At 41.4% G+C, this 22309-nt stretch overlaps 1 protein-coding gene across 5 annotated transcripts in view; it reads left to right on the plus strand.

Annotated features, from left to right (window-relative positions):
• Nucleotides 1-22309, plus strand: part of CEP112 (centrosomal protein 112) — a 160454-nt gene that overhangs the window by 131411 nt on the left and 6734 nt on the right. Inside the window, exons 24-26 of one of the 5 annotated variants that reach the window (XR_004755094.1) lie at nucleotides 10466-10555; nucleotides 14976-15279; nucleotides 15408-19411. The exons of 1 other annotated variant lie outside the window; for it this stretch is intronic. Coding sequence is in view for 3 of the 4 variants with exons in the window: in XM_035342199.1 (XP_035198090.1) it covers nucleotides 10466-10555; nucleotides 14976-15200 (315 nt within the window). In the remaining variant the exon portion in view is untranslated. Of the gene's footprint in view, nucleotides 1-10465; nucleotides 10556-14975; nucleotides 19413-22309 lie in introns of those variants that run through there. 3 more of the 5 variants (XM_035342199.1, XM_035342200.1, XM_035342201.1) reach the window with 3 other exon arrangements.

A 22309-nucleotide genomic window follows, 5' to 3' on the forward strand; every position in this document is an offset into this window, starting at 1 on the left:
CCTATATATAAATTGTGCCTAATTTGATCTCTGTTGGTGAAATTATTTGCATCAAAATTCAAGTGCCGGGGCTTGCAGTACGACCAGCCAAGCAGTTGCCTCCTGCACTGATGGGTGCAGCAGTGCTCTCTGCCCAGGTGTCCCTTCCGTCTGAGCTGACCAGAGCCAGCTCGGAGGGGACACAGCCCTGCTGGAATCTGCAGGCAAAATCCCTCCAATATGTACCATCCAGGATGCGTTCTGCACGTTTTTATATAAACCAAATATCTGTTTTAGGCAATTGCTTTTAAGGGAAGCATGGCCAATAAATGTAAGCTACCCAAATTCTTAATTTTTTTATTGATGGTTCCAGCAAAAAAGACTTAGGCTTTAGCTCCAAACTTTAGAGCTAAAGAAATACAGTGGTGGGTACTCTCAGTAAAGGGTTTATGTAGGAGAGAGAGTAAAATGCTTTGAATAAAAAGGTACCAGCAACACTTAAATAGGGTGGGGAGCCTTACGTTGTTCTTCGCTATGTGTGCACGTGTCAGTCCCCCTATCTAAAATATTTTGTATGAGTATTCTGGAGCTCTAAAATGGGAGGAAAAACTTCTAAAGAAGCTGGGATAGATCTTAAGCCATGTCTAATTTTTTGAAAAAATATGAATGTAAAGGATTTTCGAAATACTTAAAATCACTGGCATTAGGACAGCAAGCATCTCTGCCATAACGTCATATGACTAAACTAGATCAGAAACATTCTGGGATGTTCTGATCACTTCTGTTAGTGCATCTTTTAGAAAGTATAAAGTCAGTGCTCTGTAGAATAGATACTTGAAAAACAGTTTTTGTTTTCCTCAGGCTAGTGAGATTAGAGTTTCGTAATCTGTTTGACCAGCTGCAGAGGATGTTCTTTTTCATTTTTTCTTTTTAAGTAAATGAGCTTCATCTCAACACGATTAGAAAAAAACAAGCTTCAAAAATGCTCCGTTTTTGCATGTACATTTAAATAGGAGCAATTGCACTATCATGTCTTGTTGCAAATGTAATTGGGTTGGAGGTCTTTTTTTTTTTTTTTCAAAACTTTGAATGAAAGAATTTCTAAGTTTCCAAGTGCACATCCTCCTCTGTCAAAGATCATTCCATTTTTGGCTCAGAGACATAATTTTAGAAGATATTACTTTGTTGCCTCTCACATCTTACATGTATTGAATGTGCAGGCGCTGGTGAGTCAAGCTAGCTCTTGTTCAGTTCAAAAAGCAGTGGTTTGCCTTGTGAGTTAATATGTTTGATTAAGGTTACTTTGAAAGGTATAAAGACATTATGAGCTCTCTTTTGTGTGTGTGTGTGTGCATGAGTGTAAGGGAATGTGTGTTATTTTCTGTAGTGGGGAGAATTCCTGCAGTATTGGGCAGCCTGCGAGTTCACTGCACAAAATAAATAGTTTTCTTCTGTTGTTACTGGGAATCAGATTAGCCTGTTGATTAGAAATATCTCAGCCTTTCATATTTACTTTTAAAAAATAGTGTAGCAAAATAAGATGATCTGTAAAGCTTGCTCGAAATGTTTATATTACCAGCTCTTCATGCATCTGTGACAAGGAATGCATTTCAAGGAGACATTCGTAGAGCACCGGGGGGCTGCTGAAACCCTGATCGGGTCTCCAGGTGTAAAGTTTCAGGACACTCACTTAAAGTGGCAGTTTGGTGATAAACCGGGTTGGGAATGAAGCCCCCGGCAGCGAGAAGATTGCCTTATTCAGCAAGCGATTGATAAATATGCTTTATCATGAGTCAGATGTTCAGGAAACTCTGCTAGATCCCCCGGTGTTTGTTTTTGCAGAGCTGTTAGTAGGAATACAGCAAGCAGCAAACCCAGATGTTTGACTTGTTAATTTGTAGGCACAATAGCAATTCTTCACTAGTGTAGCATCTCTAGTTTAGATGTTCTTACAACATAGCATCAAAAATTCAAGAAGTAGTCTGAAAACGTAGAAGCTGATGTGTCAGGTCTTCACAGGAAACCTGCTCTCGGAGTGGCAGACTCCTCGCTGTTTCCTTTGATTGCTAAGTTTTTAATAAAAGCAAATTAGAAAATGAAGATCGTCTCGTGGCTCAGTTAGGCGTAGCAGGTATCTCTGTTTGACGTTGGCATTCGGCATGTCAGGCGGTAACCTGATTGGGGATGTTTTATTTCGTATAATAGTCTCAAAATCAGACTGAGAGGTTGACTTAAAAAATACCTGAGGTATTTTCTGTGTGCTCCAAGGCTGATAACAAACTCTGCAGTTCCCTTTTTAATAACTAGGGGGGAGCTAGGAAACTTCAAAAGGTTTGTGATAAATGTTTTTGACAATGCGTCAGCTGAACATTAGGCAGAATCTTGGTAAATCCCCTCATAAGTGGTTTAAAATGGAGTTTTGAACTTTTCCTTCATAAGTGTGTGCTTAAGATGTCATGGTATCTTTGGGTTTAAAAGATGCGTTTTATCTGGTATGCGCAAACTGTCGGTGTTTCTGTCTGCACCTCTGAGAGTGAAAGGGGGAAAAAGTTCAGCCGCTCTACTCGCGGCAGCCAGAGCGCACGCAGGTGCTCTTGGCCATGAGACGAGTGTCGGTGGCAGAAAAGGAAAAACCAAACAAGATGCTCCAGGTAAATCTTACAGTAAACCTCCCCAGCTGACAGGGTTTCAGACTGACCTCACTGCGACAACCTGAAAGCTTTCCGGTAATAGACCAAACAATGCCTGCACATGGCAACTGCTTGTTGGGTTTTGTGGTTCATTGAGAAAGCCAGATGAAAGCAAGTTTATTGCTGCTCTTTCAACCTCGCCTCCCCCCCGTCCTGTCACCTGTGCCACTAAAAACAAAGTGAAAATGCTTCTTTCCTTGGCTCTCTCACAACTAAATGCCGAATGTTACAGTTTATCCTGCTCTTTTCTTTGAATTGCTGTCTTTGTAGGACTGCTCCGTGCATGACACCCTTTGCATTTCACATGAATTCAGTTTATAGTGCAATGTGGTCAAGTCTGGACTCGGCAAAATGCTTGGGCCCTTGCCTAGTTGTAAGCCCATGAGTAGCTCCGCTGGTGGCGTCAGTGTGTTTTAGGGGTATGTGGCTAAAGGCTCGGCAGAAAAAATGGTCCAAAAACTTTGATCATCTAAACTAGGTATGTAGAGAAAATGCCAAAAAACGCAATGGTGTCTTAAAGGAACAGAGCAGGAAAGAGGCTGCATGTTGACAAAACTAACAGCACTTTGGGAATCTCCAGAAGACCCTGGTCTAGATGAAGTCTGGTGTGAAGTCTTGAAGGGACTGCTCAGGAACTAGTACTAATGATCTACTCAAGCCAAAGTGTAAAATATGCTGTCAATCAACCTCCTGCTTATAAATCAGGAACAATTCAAATAGTGTGCAGCATTAGACCCTACCACATTGGTAAAATGTTTGGATATATGCTTCTTGTAAGTTAAGTGACCTACTTGCAATTTTTTTCACTGCTACTGGAGAGACTTAATTTTGGCCCTCGAGCCAAATTATTCTCTTCTGTCCTGAACCCCTTTCTTTCTTCCCACGCTCCCTGAAGGGAGGAAGTTCTTGTACTTCACAACGGCATCTCCTACTGGCAAATTTTAGAAGCAAAAGGGACCAGCTCAGTAAGGATTAATGTGTGTGCTTAAATGGGCAAAGCTGACAGTGAGAGCTCAGTTTGCAAGATCTCCATTCCCATTTTGCAATGTCGGCAAAGTGGGCCAGATTTCCAAATCTCAGTGTATGGGAGTTTGTGTTATTTCAAGTGGGAGTGGGCAGCTGTGCCTTTGGAAATTGCCCCTTTTATCTGATTCCTGGCCAAAGAAACCTTTTTTTTTTCCCCTTATGGTGACAGTAGACAATGGGCAACCAGCTGCTTTAGGGACACTTTTAAAAAGGTGCTAACATTTGCATTTTCATCCCATGTTGTAATTCATGATCGCTATTCATGAAATAGTGTCTAGTAGCTGACTTGATACGTTAGGCATGAAGACTTCCAGACCTGTAGTTCTGTCATTGTGTAGGACAGGGACAAGTCGGCCTTTGCAGGACTTCTCCCTCCCTCACCCATACCCACTTATTAACAGCTTCACCCAGGTAATGAAGTTGAACTGATGGCAAAAGGCTAGAAGGTCACGGGAAGGAATGTGTTCAAGAAGTTTTACATATTGCACACGGTGTTTTAATTTCTATTCATGGGGAGCAATAAAGCATAAATTTTCTGTCCAGTCATAATAGTAATTGTAATGTTACCTATAGGATGAAAGAATAACTTGAGTTCTTAAATGTCAGAACTATTTTTGGTATAAAATAACAAATTTTAGTTTTCTGTTGCAGCAATGTTGGCCCCTGCATATAGGTTGTGGAAAACTTTGTTTGCAAAAACAAAGCTATTGTTTTAACAAAAGCCACAGAATTTTTGCCTTTCATATTGAATCAGTAGCATAATGAGTAGTGGAGCAATAGTTCAACATCAAAGGAGACTTTTTGGATATATAGTGTGTTGCAGCAACAGCGAAAAAGTTCCCACCAGAAAGGAATTTTTCCATATGTGAACAGCAAACATATGTATTAGGTTAAAACCATAAGATTTCCTTTGCTTTCCACCAAAAACAAGGGAGAACTTAAGTACAGAGGTTTTCAGGCAGTCATGTGCTGGAATGCAGCACAGAGAGCAAGCATGTCCGAGGAGAGCAGTGTCAGTGGACAAAGCTCTACTGAAAAACAAAAACCTGTGATGATGCATTCACAATTTGGCCCAAACATCAGTATTTTGCATCTTAAAAATACACTTTTTTGCTCTTACTGGTGGAACTACATTGGTGACCTTCATAAACATTTTTCACTCTGTTTTGAGTAGGAATAAACCCAGACACGTTTGCTGATCTCCATAAAATACTTGAAAGGAAATAATGGTTTCTTTGAAAACATGTGTAAGTATAGAACGTTAGTTAGAAAATAAATACCCAAGATTAATTCTGATGGGGTACTTGGCCTGCTTTCTTTAAATACGGGTTGTGTTTGACACTGTAAATTGTGAGACCACCTAGTATAAAGAAGTTTTTGCCCAGACAGCTCATACTTACAGCTGCATGGAGAGATAAAGGTACTCGAGATCAGACATTTCTATAACATAATTGTAAAGCATCTCCATATATATTTCTGAAACAAAATTTGCCTTAATTCTTGTTAACATTCACATGGATTTACTTTAGGCTTCCAGAGCTAGGTTTTCTTCTCATGAACAGGGAGAGAAAACACATCAATGGATGTAATTTGAATTTAGAAGACACTTAAAGAGGGGCCTGCATTCAAAATGATTGTTGGCACATGTTTTGAGGATGTAAAGTGGAAGCCTTCTTCTGTGCATATTAGTAAGGAGATAATTAAAACTACAGTAGGTAATTATGGTAGCTTTTATTACTGCATCTTTCATTAACTAATTATATTAATTTGGTAATGTTTGAAAAATTCTTTGAAGATGAAAAGTGCTAACTATTACTACCTTTAGTAGTAGTATTAAGGTTGCACTGGTCATAAATATTGAGGTCTTCTTGATACAGATGCACATCTGTGTGTGCAGAGGTGCTGCTAGAGCCAACAAGATTTATGTGAGGATATCAAGACAAGACTGGGCCATTACCTGGCATAATCTGAGCATGACGCTCTGTGACTTTTCTGCAGACACTTTTAGGTTCAAAATAAAAATATATTCTTTTTTAACATTTTAGAAGATTTTCCTTTCCATGTAAATACATCTCATTTATTCAGCCTTCAGTACCAAAGAGAGACATCTACCAAGTTCATCATGATCCCAGTCCTGCCGTTGGTGTGATGGGAGCAGGAATCATGCCCTGTCTACACACAGGAGCCCACCAAAAATATGACATTATTTTAGGTCAAAGAAGAAGAAATCTTGCACCTTTTATAAATACGGCATCACCACAGTAACAATTAATACTGAGCAATTCAAAGTAATTATGATTTCTGTTTATGGAATTCTTCCAGAACTGATTTTTTTTCAGTGAACCCAGCACTTCTCTTTTGAAATATCCTATGATTAAATGATAATCAAATCAGTTTTCACGTGTTAAGGACTAAATCCTTCATATATTCACATTTCATACTTGTTCATGTGATTTGTAGAAATCTTTCTCTTACCCACTTTTAGCTGATTTAGATTAAGCCCTGTAACGAATGCCAAAAATGTATTCCTGCCTTGAAAAGGGTTTTTATAATGCTGGCATCATACCTTTTTATTTCTCTGTGGCTCTCTGTCAAAACTATACACTTTACAAGTTTAGGGGTTTGTTTGTTTGTTTGTTTCTTTGTTTGGTTTTTAAGAAATCCTTTGCAGCCTCAGTCTGGCACCCAGAAGCCAGGCTGAATTCCTCTGGTCTCATGCATCATCATCTCTGCGAGCTGCACAGGCCAAGCTCAGCACTGATTCCACATGTGCCTCTCTCTTGTCTCCCAAGTGCCCTCAGTTACCATGAGCAAAGTTGAGTTTGAAATAAAATTTAATTAACCATTTTGCTGATGATAATCAAGCCACAATAGAATAATAGGAAAGCAGTGCCTCGCTGGAAATGAAGCTCAGCTGTTCATTTCTCCTTTCAGATCAGCCGGTAACCAAACATCTCATCTAGCACAGTGACAATACTGGACTCATCCACCGGCTCCACTCGAGGTCCCAAAATATGACAGCAATATTTCAATGGCATGCTCTCAAAACCATTACATTTCTCTTCCATCCCACTCATGTCTCCCAGTGTCATATGTGACCAAAACATTTACATTATACATTTATTTTAGGATCCTTTCCATTTTTATAAATAAATCAAATGAATGTTCCTTTTATACAGCTGTAATTCACCCACATTGTTGCAGTAGAGCTTATTATCTCATTTACATTTTTAAGTGCTTTTCAAAGTGTAGGATATCTGGGCTGGAAAGCAAAACATTTCATTTCTTTGTTCTCAGGCCAACACAAAGCACTTCCAAGGTCAGGTATGGTGTAGACTTTCAACAGCAAACATGTTTACATGGCATTTGAAAGCGGGTTTAACTGAAAAAAAAATACTGTCTTTATAGCAGTGATGTAAGCCAACTTAGCAAAGATGAGAGAAGGGGATTAATTTTGTACCTGGAAAAACTGAACTTACTAAGTTAGGCTTTGTTTTCCATTCAGGGGGAAAAAAAACTGACACTCAAAAATTGGCCATTTTTTTTCCTTTTTTCTATGTGTTTTCTTCATCTCAGTAGGTATTAACCATAAGCACTGTTATCCTTTGGGCAAAACCTGACACTTTGAAGCTGTGGAGTAAAAACTGCATTTCTAAACCAAACCAAACTGTTTAATTTTACAAAGGAGATGTTCTCTGGTGTACCTGGGATAAGTCATCTGCTGTTTTTAAGAGCTTTCTACGTGGTGAAAACTGTCAGACACAGAAAAGATGTGGTGGAGCTGGGTGGCTTCAGAAATTCCTATCAGCATCCAGCCTCTGACCAGTGCGTGTTAAGCTTTTTGACAATGGAGACATTTTTCAATGTGATCTTCAAAAGGGTGCATTACTCGTGACAGCCATCCTGATCCCTCCTAGAAAATTAAAATCATGGGCAACAATCTTGCTTCTAATTACTATTTTCAGAGATAATCACATGCAGGAATCTGCACCAACCATGAGATTTTGATGTTACTTTGTTTTTGTTTTTGTTTTTTTTTCACATGGCTTTGATCAAGTATTGATCTTTTGGTTTTACTAGGTTGTCCTGGTGCAGAGTCAAAAGCTGAAATATCCAAATGAACACTCTGAATTACTCCTAGGGCAGCCTTTGTAAACAAAACTGGTTTCTACAAAGTGACTGGTAAGAGAGCCAGTGTGCAGCACATTTAGGTTCACCAGCAGTAGTCAAAAAATGGTAAAGTTAAAAGCATCTGTGATTGATTGGAGGCCTTAGCCTTTTCTGTAGTCCCAGTACAAAAGGCGCCAACAGCCAGTTGTGATTGGGAAAGTTTGTAAACTCACACAGTACATTGGCTTCAACAATTGATGAATGGATAATTATAAGCCTTCATAGTTTATTATACTTGTATGCAATAGTTAAATAATTTAAAAAAAAAAAAAATGTACTTAAGACAGTGCTCTCTGAGTGAAATGGAATATGTATGCTCCATGCTGACGAGTACTGCCTAGAGTAGGTGGGCTTTACAAAGACTGTGTCATCTGAATTTCCCAAATGAAATTACTTCAAGATGCATCACAAACCCTCAGATTTACAGGGACCTCTCAATTTATGCTCTGCAATGTTTGTCTGCCATAGAAAAGTAAAAATAGAGAAATTAAAGAATGAAAGAGCACTACACCAGTTCTTTGCCACAACAGGGTTGCTGTCTGTACCAGGACCTCTTCAAAATCCATCCATTTTGTATCCATACTTGTGGATTTTTGTGAGGGACTGTGATAGATACCTGCTCTCTGAGACAAATGCATGCATATACACTCAGAAGTGGGTATGTGTATGTGCTATGCCTTGGTCATCCTCACAGCTGTGTATTAGATTCAAACTTGCTCCTGAGTGCTAGGAGGGAATCTTTATTTTTCACCGTGCCAAGCTGTTTGGATTTTATAGCCCGATCACGTGGAAGCAGCAGAAGGCGGATCTGACTTTGTAGTTTATCCAGGTGTGCTCTGTGAATGCTCCTCAGAGCCGTCCTGTACTGGTCGTGCCTGGACACTTGGGCGTTACGGGAAGATTTTGTCGAATTACTGGGGTCTTCAGTGATCCTTCCAATACACCAGGTGCCCTGCTGTTTGTGTGTTACATTTCCACATTGCACAACCTGATCATTTTAAGGTTTAAAACAAGGTAGGCTTGTTTGTATTTTAAGTTACGATATTAAATGTACAAAATAAAAGCCTCCAATTCACACACGTTTAATTATATTAATGCAAATGAATGGTACTGCAGAACTTGTTGTGTGTTGAAGATCAGTCATATATTCAAGACTGGATTTTAACATTTCTCAGAAGTGATGATAGCATTAAAGTCCCAGGGCAGATTTGAAGTTCATGCTTGGGTCTGGTTAAATTTTTTGGCATTCGAACATGTAATAGTCTTATAGCTATAAGACTTTAAAGTTAATGCCTGGCATCACTTCAAAACAATGTGCAAGATCTATCGTAAGTAGTCCTCTTATCTTATCTCCATAGCAATTTTATCCCGTAAATGATTTGAGAGCACAGTATTTCAGTACCGTAGAAGGAGCAAGTTTTTTTTTGTTGTTAAATCTTTGTACTGGTGTACTTTTAATGATCCTGATTTACGAACGGGCATTCTGCTTTGAGGAAGCGAACGAGAACGAGAAAAGGAAGCATGAGAACAAGAACCCCGCCGCGTGTCCTGCAAGAGGCACCAGGACTCCAGGGACTCTTGGTCCCTCCTTTGCAGCACACCCCGCACAAGCTCTCCGAGCAGCTCAGCTTTTAAAACAGCCACCCCGGAGGCACCTCAGTGGATCTGGTAGCGTATCCCCAGGGCAGGTCCCCGCTCAGAGCCGGTCCTCACCCTGCTCCACGCTTTTCAGCCGATGGGTAGCTGTGCCCTGATTTCCTGGCATACAAAAGATAGCTCAAAATATTCCCTTTCTGCTGCCACAGCCGCCTCTGTGCTGATGTCAATCTAACATCCACATTGTGCACTTTGCTTCAAGTCAGCACTTGCAGTTAACAATGCCTTTATTCAGGCTGACAACATAACTAAGCTTTTAGTAAGTGTGTAAGTAAACGCTGAGTGTGTATTCAAACATCCAACAATGGCTAGGAAACTTTAAAAAAAAATCTTTGAAACTTTGTATTGTTTGTTTGGTGTGTATCTGTTAGAAATAACACAGACTATCAGTTCCTTGGGGCACGACTTTTCTTTTGTGAAGCACATAACAAAAAGATCAAGGCGCTCAGGGGCTACCATAATAAAAATAAATATATAAGAAGAACAATAATGACAAAATAAATTTGTCAATGTATTTTACGAGCTTGGTTTAGAAGTGATTATTTCTGAACTAAAGAAAGACTGGATGGTTGTGGTAAAGTGACACGATCATAATATTCCCTTTATTTATTGCCATTTATGCTGCGTTTGTTGCTCACACGCTCAACTGCACTGCAGGGCAGGAGGGGAGCCCCTCGGCTCAGCGAGTTTCCCACTGCAGTAGCACAGAAGGAGATTTCACTGAAATTCCAGACAGAGATTTCCAGAGGGCTCTTGGTCTGCCTTTGAGGAAGAGTTATTTGTACACTGCAAAAGCCTTCTTGGGAAGCACAGGTTGCACAAACGAGACACTAACCAAAATCTGACAAACGTCCTGCAACTGGTCATTGCGCCGCGTTGCCTGTGAGATTTTGTGTCGTCCCGTGGTTCTCACGTGTGCTTTGCACCCCTTGGTGTTGTTTCAGGCCTTGCAGGACGAAGCGGAAAGTTACCGCAGCCAGGCGCGCGCTGCGGAGAAGAAGCTGCAACACAAGGAGCTGCAGGCCAACATGCAGGTAGGGCTGCTCTCCCCCGTCCTCTCCCCTTGGGCAAGGGGGTTTGATGGTTAAAAATACTACCTTGCTTCAAAGCAAAAAGCACATCTTTTCCTGCAAAATTTTCAGCTAGCTTTCTTTTCTGTTTTTGTTAATAAAAGAGAATTAAACCGTCTGAGCCCTACGGGCAAATACTTATCTCTTGCTCTCTGTTTCAAGCTGGTATTTCAACTATTCCAGCTGTTAAATGATGCGTTTATGTTGCAGTGACTACACTGTTTTACCATAGGTTCCTGGGACTACCTGTTTGTTAATGGCTTGTATTAAGAGAATTATAATTGGACAATAACTGAGATAAAAAATAATCTTTATTGCTGATCTTATGCATTCATTGTCCTAGCATGTTGTCTGTAAACACTTCCATATGATTAACACTGCTAAAATTAATGTGGACGCTTTCAGTGAAATCAGAGATTTAGTGTGCTTCAAGCAAAAGAGTGCATGTAATTTACAGAGCGGTATTGAAACAGAAAGTCAAAGATCTGCCTGTAAACTGGATTAAATTGATGCATTCAGGAAAATGTCGAGGTTGTGGATATCTGAATCGCATGCAGATTTACAGATCTCCAATAGAAATGAGGTTTTGCAGCATTTCATAACTTCATTTGGTGCTGAACAAACGGTATCCATAACTGCGGAGTAACTTGGGGTGGCGGCAAAAGTAATAATGAGGAATTGCAAATATTTCCCCCCAGTTGTCATTATCCTGCTTGCGGATAGGAGCCCTCGTTCGCCCCCCATGTTTACCCTCAGGTATTTGTGCTTAGGAAAACCAGTGATTAGCTTTGCTTCTCTCTCCCCTTCTGCCTCACAAGCGTAGATGCTGGGCCACGTTCACCCCTAGCTGCAATGGGGAGTTCAGTGTAATCGGTGGCCGGCCTATGAGCTTTGCATTTCAGCTTCAGTCTCCCAGAAAATAAGGGAAGTTAGCTTTTTGGTGCATGGTTTTCCCTTCAGGGAAACAACATTGGCCTGAATGCTGTGACAGTGACGGCACTCTACAAAATGCCTTGTTTTTGTTATTTTTTTCTTTAATCTCTGCTATTGCTGTTTGGCATCTTTTCTGACCCTTTCTGAGAGGGTATCTAGGAGGAGAAATAAAAAATGACTGATGAAATACCGAGGTAAAAGGTAAAAATCCTTTCTGCCTCTGAGGTCTTCTCTTAGGAGATCTCCATGTCCAAATCCACCTGCAGGAATTTCCTGCCCGTGTGGATTTAAAGGACCAGCTCTGCTGAGAGGGAACAGTTCTCAGTATAAATGGATCAGAAATGTTATGTAAAGGACACAGCTGCACCACCCAGCTCAGAGCTGTGCGAGCGGTACCATGTTGGGGGATTTATGGCAATGTTCCCATCCGAGTTCCTCCGCAGTGCTGTCCCTGCCACTCCCGCACTGAGACTTCCTGAACAGGCTCCGTCTGTTGAGACAGTTCTTGCTTAGGTGCCTTTGGGTTTTTAGGCAGGCACCTATCCTGAAAGTTGTTAGCGTGTCTCCTCTGTGACTGGTTAATCCCATAGTTAGGCTTTTCTATCCAGAAGAAAAGGCAAAAGTGACAGCTCTGGTGTATTCCCCATCATTATGGGGTGGACAGGCTACCTGTGAGCATGTTCAAGCCTTAACAGCAGCTGATGACTCCTCAGCTGAGAAGGGAGCTGAAATATTTAAGGCAGTAACTTACAACTTGCTCTCTTGCTTTTACAAAATATTCCCTGTGTCAGGATTGCATAAAACATCAAAATTTGCACTGGCACTGTTACAAAGGCCACTTTTCTGAGCTTTTACATGTCTGTAAATAAGGAGGAGAGAGGGTTAAACAGCTTCTGTTTTTCATTAAAAGGAAAAATCTTGTGTTTTGATTCTATAACAACAACAAACAAATGAATGAGACATGAAAAAACATTTTGTTGTGCTTTTAATTAAAAATAAAAAGCTGTTTCTCGTTATGGCTTGTTGGGTGGTATCTCAGTGCTCCATGTTTGCCTCTTCTCAGCGCAGTGTCCTTATAACTCTTCAGGCTCCAGGAGGGACTGACAGACCCACAGAGCTTAGCTCTTTGTGCCAGTAACCCTCTGGTGATTGCACGGAGTTAACCTTTCCATATGATAATTATCCGGAGAGGCAGAGTCAACCCACTGACATAAACTGTCCCGTAAATAGCAGGGGAGAAGCGTGTTAGGAGGACTCTGACGGCAAGCCGTGAGCTGTCTGGGGGTGAGCGTGGTGTTGCAGCTCTGTATTTATGGAGCCTTTTCATTCCAGTACTTCATGTTACTGTATGAGCCTGTGTTTATTCCTGTTTACTTTTTCAGTCTTCTTACGGTGTGAGTAGAAGCAATCGTGGTCTGTCTGTGTCATTTCACCAGTGGGACAGATTGTCATGCTGCAGGATGGCAACGTTACGTGAATGACGTGCTGCAATCCCAATGAACGTGCATTTGTCAAAAGTGGTTTTCATTCATTGTTCTGTTTCTAATACTTTTACCTTTTATTCCCACTTTGACTAACCTAAATCATTGTATCCTTTCAGTAGAGGATCTCCTGTCTTTGCTAAGCATGGCTATCTAGGGCAATGGTGCCCCTGGTCAGTACTGTTATTTCTAGACTGGAGTCTCAGAATTGGGTAGATCATCTGTCTTCATGTTGAAATGCTGGATGATTTTCAAAAATAAGATGTCTGACCTCTTGAGATGTTTGTAAGTGCATTCATGGCAAGTGACAAGCTGGCAGTAAATAAAGTGTAACTAACCCTTAATATTTAGCTTTATATGTATAAGTTTCTTGGTATATAGTCCCAAGACAGTTAAAGCAGTCTAAGAAGGTTCCTAGGAAATTTGGGTGCAGCTAACCATTTTCTTTGCAAAGCAATGATGAAGTTTCTTATATCTCAGTAATATATAAAATATGGAAACTGATCCCATTTAGATCATGTTCCTGTACCATACTTGTACAGTTCTTGTAGTGTATTGCGTGGTTGTCTCTGATACATGTGCGGATCTAATGCAAGACAAGGGATCTGACAGAAATGCCTTTCGTCCTGTTGAAAATGTTTCTCTTCCGTGAATTATACAGCTCGATGCGGTTGTCAGTCATAGTTAAAAAATCCAAATTGTTCATACAGCAGATTTCACATCCTGTGTATGTGTAATTAAATATGACGCATCAGTAAGAGGTTAAGCATGTGCCTCAATGAGTAGGGGAGTTTAGGCATATGCAAAGAATTTTGCTGAATTGGGGCCTGTATAAAAAATCATGGTAGTGATCTTGTTCTTGCTTTATTACCCAGATTTCTTTAAAATACCTCATTTAGTTTCAATTTCCTTTTGGTAAGGATAATCAACACAACTCAGAATAGTAGGAAACTCCAATAATCTTTCTTTAGATAATTGCATGAAAGGATGCAAGATTTTCTCCAGAAAGAGCATGTCTGTTCTTTTCATTCCTCAGTCTAATATTTTTAACTGTAGGTCTGGGTTGGGTATGAAACAAAATTTCTAATAAGGGGATGATACGGGGAAAAAAAAAAAGTTTGTCATATTCATGAACAATCAAGGTAACATCACGATAGGTATTCAAACCATGGGAATACTACTCCTAACTGCCAAGTCACAATTACAGACTTAAAGAGGGAGATTCTCTGAAGACAGAAAATCAATTATGTTCAATTCATGAATATTATTAACAAAAGTAGGGGAATGCCAATATAGGTTTCCAGCCCTTTAATTTCTTTTTTTCTGAGATAGATTATTAAAAAGGGAGAAAGGAGTTATCTGAGTAAGGATGCTGTAGAAGTATTTGGAGTAAAATGGAACACTTAGTTTGTTAAGTGGATTTCACTTGTGTTCAAATGACAACAGGAGTGATAATTGTAAAAGAGCTATGATTCAAAAGCATTCAGCCAGTTTTCATTTTTAATGTTTATTATTCTGACTTGCTCAATATTTTATGACTGCTGGATATTTACCACATTCAGCCTAACTTACTGTTTCCATGCCAACTAAATACATTTGTTCTCAGATGAATGCTGTGATGCATCATTCTGAAATTTTAGCTGCTGTGTAGCACAGGGAACTTCTAACGTTTGCCACACCTTATCCTTGATAGGAATGGTGCTACTGTCTGCAGATTTCGGGAGCTATGGGAAAAGAAACAGCAAGACAGAGATGAGCAAGATAAGCCTGTGTCCAGGGTATGCGCCCCAAATAATCCTTAATACAACAAAGGCTGGAAGACTTGAGTAATATTGTCCCTTCTCTTGAGGGCTTTTTGTCCATCTTTCCTTATTTTTTTTTATTTCAAAGATACCGTAGAGTTCGAAATGCACAGAAAATTCACAGAAAATCTTTGCCCTCACTTCCGTTGTCCTGGCCTGCCTTTACAGTTCCACGGCTGCTCCCACGACTTTGCCAAAGCTTTATGTATGTGCTGGAGAAATGACATGGAAGGAGTGGAATTTCCTCCATCTGGCCATGGTGAGCCACAGCAGGAAGTCTGCTTCCAAACCAGCCTCGTCCCTGGCGCACGAGGACTTCCAGCTCAGGTGCCTCATATAACTGCAAAAGTTATCAAACTGTGCTGCCAGGGCCCGTGCCTCAAATCCTGGTGATTAAAACTCGATCCTTGGATCTCCAGACTTTCTCAAAGAGTTGTCTTTCTCAGAACACGCTGGAGTCATCTAAAACCAGGTTCATAAGCTGTAGTTAAGGCGGATGGTTGGACTTGATGATCTTAAAGGTCCTTGCCTATCTAAATGATTCTGTGGTCCCAGGTTGGGCATTTAAAACAAAAGCATTGCTTTGTGGCCAATCTGCAGGTGAAGAGGATTCAGACAGTATTTGTCGTGAAGCACTGCTGGGCCCTTTGGAAACTGAGAAACAAACAGTAAGCATGCACTGGAGGTGGTGATGAAATTCTGCCATTTGCTCTGGTTGCTTCAACCCACGGCGTTGACATCCTTCCAGAATTTTCCCCCAGAGACCCGTTTGTGCTCCCACAGAAATGGGAAGCTCAGTGTAGATCTGAACGATCTTAACCACAGAAGCGATTCGCAGCGAGGAGCCCTGGCGCTGGCTGCAGAGCAGCTGCCAGTTAACCCCTCGGGCAGCCTGCGCTGGCATCGGGGCTCGGCGGGCTGTGCTGCAGTGGGGAGGAAGGTGAGAATCCAAAAGAAGTTTCTACTGCGACTCGCAAGAAGATCGACACCGAATAGTGTCACGTTCAAGCAGCTCCTGAGGTTTCTGCATGCGACCAGCACGTACCGGGGAGGCTGCGTTTGGAGAGCGCTGCGTGCTGAGGGAGGGTGTCCCCCTTCCATGTCCATCCCTCCGTGCCCATTTGTTCCTCTCCTTTCTGTTTCATCTGTTGATCTGCCAGCACCCCGAACAGGAGGGTACTGCATACTTCAGCCCTTTTCCTTTCATGAAGCATTTCAAGAAATGTATACGTTTTGTGAAAAATGTAAGAGCAGCCCGAATGGCGTAGCTCCCCGCGGGCTGGCACCTGAAGATCTGCTGATTTGATGTCTGCAGACAGCAGATTTCTTTTCTGACTACATTCAGTGGGCAAATTTAAAGTTTAAAATATTTTCATTGAAAAGAAGTTGTTGGAGGGCCGCATACAAGCAGCAAAGAATCTGAAATAAGTGAGAGCAGCTGGTCAGTCTGTTTGGCATATGCAGACGAAGACATCTATTTCTTACATTTTCTTTCTTATTTGGCACTTCCTGATGGAGGCTGTTCAGGAAGAATGACGCTGACCCTGGTTATATTTCATGAAGGACCTTTCATGGATATAGGTGCAGCTGTAGGTGCATGGCAATGCTGACTATGGTACCATAAAATCAGTACTGTCATTATTTGGAGCCTGATTCTACGACTTCTATCTCAGTTCATGCCTACCATACATGCAATTCTGCTGATATATTCATTAATCACTTTGATGCAATAGTGCCCCTCCAATCTTTAATTAAGACTGAGGTTGTTACAATAAATCAGAACTTTGCATTTGCCATATTTTGCAGCTTGTATAGCATTTTCTGTAACAGCCTACTATGAAAGGGAAGCAGAATTGAGCAGAATATGGCATACTGTACAGCATAAAGTTTCAAAATAGCAGAAGGAAGAAGCAGCTCGGATTCAAGCACAGAAAAACAAATTTTCAGGTGGGATTTGAAAGGAACTGGAAATCAATAGAGTTGAAAGTTACCGGGAGCTCCATATGGCAGGAACTGCGGGAGAGAAGGCTCTCACCAACTGTGAGACTGTCAAAGGGAAAAGAGGTAGATGATGATGATAATGCATGTGTGGAAGTCGGTGATCAAATGTTAGCTTTGGTAATCAGACACAACTGGAAAAAACACAAATGTATGCCTACTTCATAGGGCTGAATGAATTATTGGAATGAAGTGGCCAGCTGGAGAAAGAGAGTAACACAGAAAGTAGAGAACAAACAGTTGAAAGGAGAAAAAATATTTTCACCAAAGAAGAGTAGAAGCATATGCCAGCACGCAGGAATTAGAGAGTATTTTAACTTGACAGTTTTCTAGCTCTTCGTCTTAAATAGGAGTGAATGAGAAAGAAAGCTTACTTATATAAGAGCAGCACATCGTTCTAGAGCATCTGGGGTTTGCTTGCGCATTATCAATTAAAGGAATTTTGTTCCATCAGAAGTGTGCCTGGGATAGGTTTAAGTACAACTACAAAGGACAGTGATGGTGGCATTCAGTGCAGGGAACTAAAAGAGGAGAAGTGGCACTGCATGGAGGAGCCAGCTGGATGACAGCAGGAAAGAACACAGACCTCGCATCTCCAGGGCAGGGTCTTGGTAATGCCTGGTCAGTTAGTGAATTACCCCGTTTACTTTTTCCAGGTGACAAGGTGCTTGGATGGAACTGAAAAGGACTGAAGAAAGGCCAGCCTAATGCCAATCTTTAACATCATCTGAATTTTAAAGTATTGTGTTGTTTGCAGTTTGATCAGCACCAAATGCCATCTTTGAGAAGTACGTCGGGGAGGTGCAGCTGCAGGTCTCTCCTGCGCTACCCCGCTCACCTGTGCTCAAAGTTCATAGACTCTTACCAGCTGTGATGCTTCCTAAATCTGGCAGCTTGCTTCCCAGTTGAGATGCTGGTTAAATTTTCCTTCTTGAAAGAGGGGAAATGGTGATAGTAAAAGTAGCTTATCTACAAAGATGTGCGTGTTCACACAGACAGTGTGAAAATACTGAGCTTAATCCCGCATGCTGCTGAGCTGTGTCAGCTCTTGCCGTCATTAGTGAGCACTCAGCACCTCTCCTATCAGATACCAAAACCTTGACTTGCTGAACCACCCCGGGATGGAAAGGATTATGTAGAAGGTAACACATGCTGGAATGTAAAGCTGAAATGCAGAAATACATTCCCATGGTAGTGTCAAAGATGCTTATAGCTTTATTTCAGACTTAATTATCTTGATAGCCTATTAAAAAATCTCTGCCATTGACAGAGCCATAAATGAGTACCATGTGTCTTCAGATTTAGCCCCACGGTGCTGGTCGGTTCCCGGGCTGGTTTCGATTCCTGCTCTTACACGAGGAGGACCACTTGTTGCGCAGTTATGACCTCTCCGGCTGATGAAAGGATGGCACTGACAAGAGCCGAAGGAAATACCGCTCAGGGACAGGGATGGCATCTGCAATGAGTCATCTCGAAGGGGGGGGAGAAGAAGTCAGGGATCCTCCAAATCCCAACTGGAACAATAGAGGAGCCCTTCAGAGGGGGAGGTTGAGAGAACAGCGTGAATTTTCTAGCCACAACATTCCTGGTTGTTCCATGGTGTTGACAGTGAAAGCTTTTATTCCTCTCCAACTCGTGTAATCCCAAGAATGCTGTTCTTGCCATATGCAGCCCACTGCATTTTTTTAAAAGTTTTGCCTGACTTCCCTTCCTTTGCAGTTATGAATTATATAGGCTCGCGATGCCTAACTGCAAACAGGATTTTCCAGGTGGGAGATCTTGGTTAAGAACAGAAAGATATCAAAGGACAAACCCCTGAAGTAATAAGGCCCCTTGAACGCAGGTTAGAAGAAACGAACCGAGCAGAAAGCTCAGTGTGCAGCGAGCAGCTTGGCATAAGCGGTCCCTGCGGGTTAGTGAAACACCAAGGCAAGAATATTTTGGACGCTCAAATGGTTTACTAGCTACAGACAGAAAAACAAAGGGGACAGCTATGCCACCAATTTATGTTTTATTGAAACTGTCAGAACAGACGAGGTTCTCCAGCAGTATTTTCTCCGTGGAGAACAACATGGTGCACACTCGACAAAATAACTTGCTCAGCTGATCTTGCTTAGTTCCTGTTCTCAGCCACACCGCTTTCATGCAATTTATGGTGTTCATTACTTTCCGTAAGAACTTGAGAACCGTTGTATCAAATTGCATAATATTTCTTTAAATCCGTAAGAACCATATTTCAACATACATTTCACAGTAAGAATAGGAGCTCCCACTGACTGAAATGAGAGAGGATGAGGACCGAAAAGCAGCGGATATTTGTGTTTGCCTGTGTTGTGAAATGACAACTGAAGTGGCCTTGTTCTCCATTGAAAAAAAAATTAATACATCACTCGATTCTTCATTAACAAAAATCGTTTGAGAAGATTTCAAGCCGTAATTATTCTTCTACAGCAGAACAGTGAGAGAACAGAACCTTAAGGAAAGAAGCTAGAGGTTTGGGTATGTTTTGTTCCTTGGTTGCAGAGATGGCCCAGCTTTCCCCAGGTGGGCCGATGGAGGAAGGCGCCCATACAGTTCTCCGCAGTCTGGGGGGAGCAGAGCTGAATTCACGTAGGGTCTAGGAGTGCCGAGAAGCAGAGGAGGCGCCGCAATCAGGGAGAACAGAAACAAGCTGCAGTTAATCATTACTTTGATGTTCTTTTCTGTTGATGGTGGTGGTTGGTTGGTTGGGGTTTTATTTGGGAGGAGGGGTTGTGTGTGCATTTTTGTTTTGTTTTGTTTGTTTAATTGGGATGGCATCGTAGTAATTTGTCCTTCACTTGCCCTTTTCAGACTGCTTTCTGAAAATTACTTCAGCCATCCTCACATCACCTGAATGAAGTTGACCTGTGCAATATTATTATTATCCTCATTTAGGATGAGACTTTAGTCAGAGATTAAATGGCTTGCCTAAGGCTGAAGGAGTTATTTTTCCCTTTTTGGTACCCTAACTTGTCTTCAGATTTATTACAACACATCTTTCATGTCTTCTGCAGAGGTTTGTACTGCAGAACAGATGCACAAACCTTTTAAAGAGATTTCTGTTTTGAACATCATTATAACATCATTTTACGCCACACGTCATTGTTCAAATAACGCAGGAAAGAATTTGAGAGAGACAGGAAATAACTTATCTCATCTTACTCCCCTGAAATGTGGAGAAAATTTGATAATAATTACCTGATCCTAATTATACCTTTTGGTCACTGTCCTAGTATTTCCTGGCACACATGGGATTATCCTCCTTCACAAATATTACAAGCAGGCAGAAATTAAGATACTAAAAAACCACAAAACCCGAGTTAAGTGAGCTGCCTTTCGATTCTTATCTGACATAAACAAAATGTTGACTTCATGCCCTTCAAGACAAGACTTCTTTTTTTTTTTTTTTTTTTTTTTTTTTCTTTCAATAAGAACTTCAGCAACTCCTTTGTGGTACCTTCCTTTGCTTTGGCAACATTCACTTCAGTGTTTCATTTGCATTTCCCTTATGTTCCTCTGGTTCAAATCAAGTAATTTACAGTTGGGAGATCTGGAGAAGATTGCATTGGGTTTGGTTTTTAACCGTTGGAGCAGGGGACGTTGTGCTACCTGGAGTCCCCAGGGCCGGTGTGCTCCGGATGGTAAAGTCGGCACCACAGACCTCTCAAAAGAAAGAAAGAAAAGGAGGGCTGGCTGAGAGCAGCCTAAATCTGACACGGTGTGGTTGTGGCTGTAGAGCAAAGCACAGGAGAGAAGCCTTAAAACTGAAATTTGTCTTATTCTACTGAAAAGCTTGTGGGCCAGGCCTTGCTTGGAAGCTCAGGGCTGTATTTCTCTGCGGAGCACTGGCTCCAACTTCATCTCTTTTGAGAATGGTCAGTGACCAGCTATGACAAGATCTCATTGTAGTCTGTGCAGTTATAACTTCCCTGCTTTTTGTATCACTTTGTATAATTGTGTGAAGATTTCTCTCCTATTCATTCTAATTTCTTGTGACTAACCATAGGTTATCTCTGTGTGCAACTTCAGCTTTCGGTTGTTTTACTGACACCAAAGATGATTGATGGTAAAACTTTAAACCTCATATGCTAGCCACCAACCTGCATAAACAAAGAGCAGTGTGGCAGCTTAATATTAAAAGCTATAAAACCTTCCTGGGGGTTCTTGGATTAAATTATCTCACCAAAATGAATTTTAAAAAGGCTTTCTCAGGACTGAAGGAAAACGAACACAACAGTAAATGAAATAGTGCTATCCTCATCCAGAAGACTAAAGCCCTCCTGAGGGCTGAAGAATTGCAGTTTTAAACATCTCTCGAGCACAAGAGGAGACACGGTATTTGTGGATCCTAGGGCGGCGGCTTGAGGCTATAAAAGAACAAATAAGCCTTTAAGGCGCACATCCACACACACAATCCCTGCAGACGTAGCTTTCATTGGCCAAAAATAAAGGTTAAAAAATAAAAAACCTTCCCCAGTTAAAATTAGCGTATGTTAGCCCACTGTGTGTTATGTGTCAGTTCTAAGAAGTGATTCAGATTTTTGCCATGTGCTATTTTAATCTCTTGGTCCATAAACCTTGATAGTAACCTCAGCCAAAAATATCAGCATGTTGTTTACCATATTATGACAGGAAACAGCTGGGATCTTATTTTCATCTCATTGTGATGCAATTATTAGTGAGCACAGTTGAAAGTAACATACTTTGTCTTAGCGAACAAGCAAATTGCAATTGTACGCCAAAGAACAGTTTGCACTGCAAGAAGTGTGTCTTCTCTCCGAACCCGATAAGAGACCAGCCCCAAGCAATACTTCTGCTACCAGGGCTTGCTTCTCGTTTTCCTTCTCCTTTTTCAGCTGACCCAGTCATACATATCTGTATATTAAAGCTCAGTATTTCTTCCTGACTTTCCAAGAAACACCTTCATCAAAAAGGAACAATCCCCTTGGTGCCTTGCAGAGCTAACAGCAAGCCTTAAAGAGCACTGGGAAAGCGACGTCTTTGGAGGACACTCACAGATTAATCTATTAAAAACAACAACCTCGTTGAAAGCTGACCGCGCTCAATGAGATAATTATTGTTCCACTCACAGAGCTGTATTCAAATTGTTGTTGCGTCTATTTAGAATGAAATCTTCTTGACTTTCCTCTAGGAAAAATTACAGGAAGGGATCCCTGCTGCGGGCCTGGCTCCCGAGGAAGCTGGTGTGAGTCCCAGGTCCCTGGGTCGTGGTGTAGTGAGTTACACTGGGCTCAGCTCCCTGCGTCCCCATTGCCTGTAAATGGGAAGCTTAAGTGCTTGAAAGCTGGGCTGTCTTTGCTGCTTGGGTCACCCCAGTGTAGTAGCAAGGTTGTGGGAAATGTTGGATTGAACGTAGCCTTGAACCTTGAGCGAACGTGGCCTATAGACAATCTGAATAATTAACATGACATTTGTCTGTCTGGGGGCTTCTGCAAACCCACCGCAAAGCTGTGCAGCAAAGG

The sequence above is a fragment of the Oxyura jamaicensis genome, chromosome 18, assembly GCF_011077185.1.
Source record: "Oxyura jamaicensis isolate SHBP4307 breed ruddy duck chromosome 18, BPBGC_Ojam_1.0, whole genome shotgun sequence".
In the NCBI taxonomy this organism is placed as follows: domain Eukaryota; kingdom Metazoa; phylum Chordata; class Aves; order Anseriformes; family Anatidae; genus Oxyura; species Oxyura jamaicensis.